The following is an 8,410-nucleotide window of genomic DNA, read 5'->3' as shown; positions in this document are numbered from 1 at the left end:
GAAAGGAGGGGAGGGAGGGAGGGTAGAAGGAAGGCAGGAAGGACATAATGATCCTGTAACTAAATGAGCTCTACCCTAGTGGACCCCAAAACACTAATATAAAAATTATCCTCTGGCAATATTTGAACCATAACATCCGATTTTTATGTTCAAGCTCTTAAAAAATCCTGTTTCCCTGGACCCCAGGTTAGTTCAGCAGAGCTTTAATAGATTTGACAGGACTGGATGTCTGCTACAGGGAATCCAGGTGGTTCCATGTCTATAAACAGGTACAAGTAAAACTAAGTGGTAACTTCCAAAACATGCAGCTCACGGCACCATTTGAGACAAGACTGGAAAGCAGTGAAAGGCCAGAATTGGTGGTGGACTACCCAGTATGTGAAAGAGACACTAGTGGTCAGCTACCTTTGGATCAAATGTTTGCTTTGACGTTAACCTCGTTTTCCTGAAATGCGGGGTTTTTTTCCGTAGGAACCAAGCTTCCCTTCTTTCGTCTTCGGTGTGTCACAATGTCCAGCTGACCCGAGTCACCCCCAAGAGCAGGACTGACTGTAAGCCCAGGAGGCTTCTTAGAGAGTGTTACCTTACGTATGATCGGAGAGTGTTTTAAGCAAGCAGGAAGATGCTGAGCTCTGAGATGTTTTTAAACTTTTCACTAAAAGAATACACCAAAATACAAAAGTAGGAAGAAAAGTACAATGCATCCAGCATGCACATGACCCAGTTGCTGAAGCCCATAGCCTCCTGCTCTGTGGGAGACCCTGTTCCTCCAGGCTGGAGAGCTCTGAGACTGACCTCAGACTCATTTCACTCATAATGGTCAGCAGGTATCTCTGAAGGATGATGACTTTTAAAAACACAACAATATTGCCATTATTGTGCCTTTAAAAATTAACAATAATTTCTTAAAACCATCAAAAAGTCAATTATCATATTTCTTCAGTTGTCTAAGTTTATTTTTCCAGGTTTTAAAAAATCGCAACTGAGACAAGCACACATATTACTATAGGTGAATGCCTTCTATCTCCTAACCTACAGCAAGATTGGCAGGGCTTTTCTGGAAAGGACCAGATCATAAGTATTTAAGTTGTGTGAACATCTCACCTTATAAAAATCACTGAAGTTCTTCTCACTAATATGAGGGAAAGCCCAAGATCTTGCTACCTGTACTTCTTAACACTGCAGTAAGTCATTATGAGCTCATGTTAGACAAAAGAAAGCAACAGGTGCGTAGGAGTCCAAAAAAGAGAAGGTAAAACTATTTCTACATCTGGGAAATCCAAAAGTAAACGACAAAAAGAAAACGTAGTAAATAGCAGGTGATAAAATTTGTGCACAAAAAGCAATAGCCTTTACATATACCAACAAAATGAGTTAGAAGTTATAATGGGAGAAAATACTCTATTTATGAGAGTAAAAAAAAGAAAAGAATACCTAGGCATAAACGTAGTAAGAAATGTCTGAATCCTTCATGAATAAAACCATAAAACACACCGAAAAGATAAATGATTAAACTCAAAAAAGAAAAAAAGAAAAGATATACCATGTTATTGGATAGAAAGACTCAATTCCATGAAGATGCCAGTTTTGTCAAAGTTAGTCAAAGACTAAGTTAGTCAGACATCGAAACACATCATGAGACTCTATTTATGACAGTTTGGTCTTGGTATGTGAACAACAGACCAAAAGAAGAGAGAGAAATACTAGACCTAGATATAACTACAAATGACAAGGAACTATATTGATGAAGGGGCATCTCAGATTAATGGGGAAGGATGTATTTTAATGAGCAGTGTTACAGTAAATAGATACATAACAAAAGATAAAATTGGATCCACTCTTTACAAAATTACATTATGATAAATTCCAAATGGACCATGCATTTAATGTTAAAAATCAAACCATGTGAGCACCAGAAGAGTCCATGAGAATATTCTTCTATAATCAGGCAGCCTTTGCAACCATGATTATGTAAAAGAAAAAAAACCTTTTGCTAGGCTAAAAGACTTCAGGAGCAAACAACAAACTGGAAAAAGTAGTTGCAACTTACACCACAAACACAAGGTTGATGTCCCTAACATACCAAGTGCTCCTGAAGAAACAACCAATAGCCACCGAAAAATAGCTAGACATGTGAAGAGGGCACAGAAAAAAAGAAACGATTCTTCACCACGTGAAACTGCACAGAGAAGTCAAGTCCCACCCACAGATGGCAGCAACCCACACGTCCGACACTGTGCCATGAGGCAATGCGGTGGCAGGTGGCCATGCCACACAGTTAACCAGGGAGAAGAGGCAGGCTCAGGTGCCAACAGGAGGCAGACCCATGGTGAAACTGGCACCCTAGCATTCTTCCTACCCCACAGTCATGCTCAGCTGCTCCAAAGGGTTCTCCACTGTTTTGACTTTTTTTTGGGGAGGTGGTGTATGCCTTTCACCATTTTGTCCTCCCCACCTGGATGGTCCTTTCCCTTTTCTCCATTTGGCTAACTCCAGGTTAACTGAGCTGTGGAGACCCAGTTTAAGGGCTCCCCCTGTCCCTCTCTGTACCTGCTATCCCTGTGTTCAGGACAGCCTCCTGAGCGCGTCCTTACACCGCAGGACTTAGTGATAGAAACGTTGTCTCATTCTTACCTAGCTCCCTCATGTCTAACAGGGTGCCTGGCATGTAATAGTTGCTCAGAAATGTTTGAACTTAACTAGACATAGAAACTGACAAGGCGTGGTGGCTCATGCCTGTAATTCCAGCACTTTGGGAGGCCAAGGTGGGAGAATTTCTTGAGCCCAGGAGTTCAAGACCAGCCTGGGTAACACAGTGAGATCTCATCTCTACAAAATATCAAAAATTTAGCCAGGCACGGTGGTACGTGTCTGTAGTCCCAGTTACTCAGTAGGCTGAGATAACGAATCACCTGAGTCCAGGAGATCGAGGCTGTGGTGAACCATGATCGTGCCACTACCCACCAGCCTGGGAAACAGAGTGAGATCCCAACCCAGAAGGAGGAGGAGGAGGAGGAGAAGAAGTAGAAATTACTATAAATCTATGCAGGTAGGAATATCACGGCATAAATACATGGTGATATTAGAACATGGTGTCAAGAGTGCTCCTGTCTCCTGATCCATGAGTTATTCATAATACAGTGAAAATCACTTACGCTTTTTCTCACTGCATTTTGGATCAAGGGTGTTCCCTTTAGTTTGTCTTTTCTTAAATAATATTTTTATTTCACTTGAGCAATAAAAACCTTTCTTTTGACCCTGAGCCCATTAATATTTTTTTCTGAATAGTAAAAGTTGCGCTTTTCCCCCTCATACAAATTTATTTTTGAAAAGTGTTAAGTGACGAAAGTTTTGGAATTTTTTTCAGAACTGAAACAAAATATGTTGACATTCATTTGTTCCATAAAAAGCTGTTATAAAATCAACAATGTTCTGATTTCGTAAGAACCATATGCCCCACTGTTTATAAAAATGAGGTGATCCTGAAAGCTAAAATGATATTAGCCCAGAATACATTCCTGTAGATATTTAAATTCAGAATTGTTCTCCTTATCTAGATATACAGCTAGTTGCACAGATCCCTCAATTTCCTTTTGGGTTCAGTTCAGACACCACAACTTAGATCTTTCCTACCTACCCAGTCATCCTCTGGGCGTTAACACTGAGGCAGCGCATTCCAAGAGAGAACACACACGTCTGAAGGATCAGTGCTGGTGCCTGCCGACAAGGCCTCACAACCACGGCTGGCTCCCACAACAGCACCCATGACAGCACCCGTGCCTGCCCTTCCAGCTGGCCCAAGAAGAGCCTGGGGTCATATACAGACTAGACCCATTCCTGAGTCCACAGTGATGCCACAGCAATCTTTTCTCTTGACTAAGCCCTGGTCTTCCCTGCAGCTCCCTCCTCTGTCCTCCCAGAAAGATCAAGGGCCAGAATCTGCTGAAAAGTGCTTGATGGTATCTGAAGTGCTGCATAAGTGGAAAGTATACTACTAAGCCAAGCGCTGATAACCAGCTTAGGATCTGATAACCAGCTTAGGTGCTGATACCCAGCTTAGGTTCTGATAACTAGTGTAGACTTTGATAACAAGCTTAGGCTCTGATAACCAGCTTAGGCGCTGATAACCAGCATAGGCTCTGATAACTAGGTTAGGCTCTGATAACCAGTTTAGGTGCTAATACTCCGCTTAGGCTCTGATACCTAGGATAGACTCTGATAACTAGCTTAGGCTCTGATAATCAGCTTAGGCTCTGATAACCAGCTTAGGTTCTGGTAACCAGCTGAAACTCTGATAACTAGCACAGGCTCTGATAACCAGTATAGGCTCTGATTACTAGTTTAGGCTCTGACAACCAGCTTAGGTGCTGATAACCAGCTTAGGTTCTGATAACTAATATAGACTCTGATAACCAGCTTAGGCTCCGATTACCAGCTTAGGCTCTGATAACCTGCTTAGGCACTGATGATCAGTTTAGGCTCTGACAACCAGCTGAGGCTCTGAAAACCAGCTAAGGTGCTGATAACACCATGGCTCTCCTGCCATGTGAACTTCTCTGAACTTCTATCACATCCTGGGTATGTCGTCACTTGGCCACTGGATATGTACTCCATGGGATTTTCTCTGCTTGAAGGTGACAACTGATGCCCACATTCTGTTCATGAGCAGTGTAAGGAAAGGGTCAGACTGTAAACTTTGTGGTTCCTAGCCCTGAACCCCCCCTTCGCTCTTTATTATTATTGCTTTCCTGTTTTTGGATGATCCCTTCCTTACCCTCTAGACCTGGAGCCAAGCCCCCTTTTTAGAGGTCCTCCCCTAATAATTCTGTCCCATTCTGACCATTCCTTTCTTCTCCATCCTTGGAAAATGATGTTGCCTGTTCTGCACCATCTCATTCTGCAAATGTTGCTATTACAATTGTAAAGCTCTCCCAAAGCCTGCTGCTCCACACCTGGTCAAAGCTATACTCACTCGACAACAGCACAGACTCCGAAGGCAGCTCACCATCCCGAGCTTCCCCTTACCTACCTCAACACCAGGTCACCATGAAGCAACATTAAAAGAGGAGGTTTTCATTTAGATTTTTCCAACATGACTGAGTTATTAAGAGAAAAGTCAAAACCCATAATGAAAGAAAGGTCAAATCACTGAAGGAATGCTAAAAAATATGTGTGCTGCAGGCTGCCAAGTTACCTGGTGTTTGCACAAACACATGCAATTGTGAGCTAGGCTACTGAGTCAGTATTCCAAAGTACTCATGGATGTTCTTATTTTCTATACTGATAAAAAGCATTAATGTTCTCTGTACTGTGTTGAACGCACAGATGTGAGAGACAGCATTTGAAGTGAAGTCAGCTTTATTGCTCTGAATCCACTGACCCACCAGGACCAGGTATGGAACACGCACAGGAACTCCCTCACCACGTGCCAAAGTTCATCAGAAGATTTTTGAGTCTACATGGTGAGATTTCAAAAAATGAGTATTCATGCTTGGGATTCCTTGTGCTTCTTGGTTCTGTGGGTTGACAGTTTTTATGAAATTTAACAAATTGTGTGGACATCATTTCTTCAAATTTTTTCCAGTCCCCTCTCCCTTGACTGTTGGGGACTTTATTACATGTGTGTTAGGTTTCTTGAAACTGCCCCATAGTCCCACCATGCTCGGCTCACTGTGTTTTTAATTGTGGTAAAATATGCACAACATAAACATTTCAGGAACATCTACTGTACCATCCGGTGGCACCATGTGCATGCACAGCACTGTGTTACTGTCACCACTATCCCCAGAACTCGCTCCATTCAGTTCTAAGTAACTGTGTTTCTCTGCGTTTCACTTCGACTCTGCTGTGAGGCCCTCACGTCACCAGTCCATTCTCCTGCATCCACTGGTTTTCGCTCCTATAGGGTGTTTTATTTCTTCTTTAGAAGCTGTCTTTGGGTCTTTTTCCTATTTCCCCATCTCTCCGCCACACATTACGTTTCCCCCTATTTCCTGAAACAAGCAGACGTCTAACGACAACTTTTTTATCCTCCTCACTGCCTCTGCCATCGCGTCCTTCTGGCTCAACTTCTGCTAATAGGATTTCTCACTATGGGTCGCATCTTCCGACTCCCCAGAGTGACATCTGGGGATTTTGCATGATGGACATGGTTGCTGACTCTCCTTGGTGAGCTATGTTCTTGTGTCCAGCCCCTATCCTGAGACTTGCCTGGATGCTGGCAGTCGCCTGGAGACAATGACCCCCCTTGAGATTTGCACAGGTTTTGCTGGATGGGGCCAGCAGCCTGATTCCGTGGCTAACATCTCACAACCAAGACCCTCTGACTATGTCCTCCCCCAGGCCTCACGATCACAAGGTGCTCCCGCCTGGCAGGAACTGCCGGCCCTGGATGCTCCCATTCCTCTCTGGTGCTTCTGTCCTTAGCCCCTTCTCCTTCTCACTCCCGCACTGGTCGGCACTTGGCTGAAGACACAAGGGGAATGTCCTGCTCATCTCCAAATGTGGCTCCTTCAAGACACCAGGGCCGCTGAAAGGGAACAGGCATGGAGGGACAGTGGGGGCAGAGCCAGTGGGCTGGCCCCAGGCAGGGAAGACAAGCAGGGCTTTCTGAACCCCATGGCCATTTCTCCATGTGCTCCCCACCCACCACTGGGAGCACGCCCCAGCAGGTGCCCAGGAAGGCCCCTGACAGGCCCGTGGCTGGTACTGTCATCATGACAAAGTCACTGCTAACAAACTGGATTATGACAATGCTGATTCATTCAAAAAGTGAGCCTATATATTACAGATGCCCCTCAACTTGCGATGGGGTTGCACCCCAAGAAACTAAGTTGAAAATACCATTAATCAAAATTGCCTTGAAGACACCTGGCCCATGGACAGGCCACCCCAGACGCGCTTGGAACTTGCACATCAGCCTGCTGGTGGGGAAGCCATCTCATACCTGTCTTATAATCAAGGGCTATGTGTCGCATGTCATCTATTGAAGACTGTACTGAAACCGAGAAACAGAATGGCTGCCTGGCTACTGGAAACATGGCTTCTAGTGAATGCATGTGGCTTTCACCCCATGGAAAGTTGGGAAACCTAAGTCAGAACTGTCCGTACTGATAACTGCAACTAGTCAAAATGACAGGACTAACTGCACACTTCAGTAGTCCAACCCTGATGCGAGATCTGTAATTTTAATGCAGAAATTTGCTTTACATGCCATCTTGAAACGCACTTACCTTTCAAAATGATATGTCTTATTGATTGGAGGGTAACTGGAATGATCACATTTCACTAGAACTGTTTCCTGATAGAAAAGAGTAAAACAAAGAGGTCAGACTTTGCCAGGGCTGTGCTAATTGAACACTGAGCAGCCTCAGCCTGGGGCCAACCCAGCACGCAACCTGCTTCTGTAAACAGTTTTGCGGGAACACAGACCTGCTCTTGGTCTACACACAGTGAGCGGCCACCTCTCATTCAAGGCAGAGCTGGGTAATCTAGAGCGTATGGCTTTCCAAGACTGTGTTCTCTATTCTCTGGCCCTTTAGAGGACATGTTGGCTGACCCCTGTTAGAGAGAAGGCAGCCAGTTTCCCTGGATAGATTCTAATTTAATTAAAATCTCCCTATGTCACTCAAGGAAGTAGGAAGATATGACCCGTTGTGAGAAATACCATCAAAGAAATTGAGCCAGAAGAACACGGACGACAGAGGCAGTGAGGACGATGAGAAGATCTGTGGACTGGGTTCCTCCTTCTGCAAGCGACTGAGGGTCTGACCCCTGAATCCCCGCCTCTAGGGCACCTGACAGACAAAGAAGGCCTGAGACGCTCATTAGCTAATCACACCTCAGACATCTTCACAAGTTAACTACAACTGGTGGCCCTGAAATGTCTGGGTTTTGGGGGGGATTTTGTTTTTTTTTTTATTATTTTTTTTTAGTTAGAGTCTCACTCTGTTGCCCAGACTAGAGTGCGGTGGTTGCTCCCGGTCACCGCAGCCTGGACCTGCTGGGCTCTGGTGATCCTTTCGCCTCAGCCTTCCAAGTAGATGGAACTGCAGGCGCGCGCTACCATGCCCGGCTAATTTTTTGGTGTATTATAGAGTTGAGGTCTCACCAAGTTGCCCAGGCGGGTCTTGAATCCGTGGGCTCAGGAAATCCACTCACCTCAGCCTCCCAAAGCACGGGATTACAGGCTAAGCCACTGAGCCTGGCTGAAATGTCTGTTTTTAAAACACATCTGAGTGGATTGCCTGAGCCCGCGGGTTCGAGACCCACCTGGGCAACTTGGCGAGACCTTATTTCCACAATAAATCAAAAATTAGCCGGGCTTGGTAGCGTGCACCTGTAGTTCCAGCTACTCGGACGGCTGAGGCGGAAGGATTGCCAGAGCCCAGCAGGTCGAGGCTGCAGTGGC

General features: G+C 44.9%; 1 protein-coding gene across 1 annotated transcript in view; it reads right to left on the bottom strand.

The window, feature by feature from the left end:
- The window catches only part of LOC103261022 (kinesin-like protein KIFC1), a 49,934-nt gene that overhangs the window by 5,800 nt on the left and 35,724 nt on the right, over window positions 1-8,410 (bottom strand). Inside the window, exon 8 of the mRNA XM_008058656.2 lies at window positions 7,233-7,300. Coding sequence (XP_008056847.2) covers window positions 7,233-7,300 — 68 coding nt within the window. The remainder of the gene's footprint in view (window positions 1-7,232; window positions 7,301-8,410) is intronic.

The sequence above is a fragment of the Carlito syrichta genome, unplaced genomic scaffold (assembly GCF_000164805.1).
Source record: "Carlito syrichta isolate Samal-C Ts95f unplaced genomic scaffold, Tarsius_syrichta-2.0.1 Scaffold90612, whole genome shotgun sequence".
Classification (NCBI taxonomy): Eukaryota; Metazoa; Chordata; class Mammalia; order Primates; family Tarsiidae; genus Carlito; species Carlito syrichta.
The sequence above is the reverse complement of the archived record's forward strand: the minus strand, read 5'-3'. Positions and strand labels throughout refer to the sequence as shown.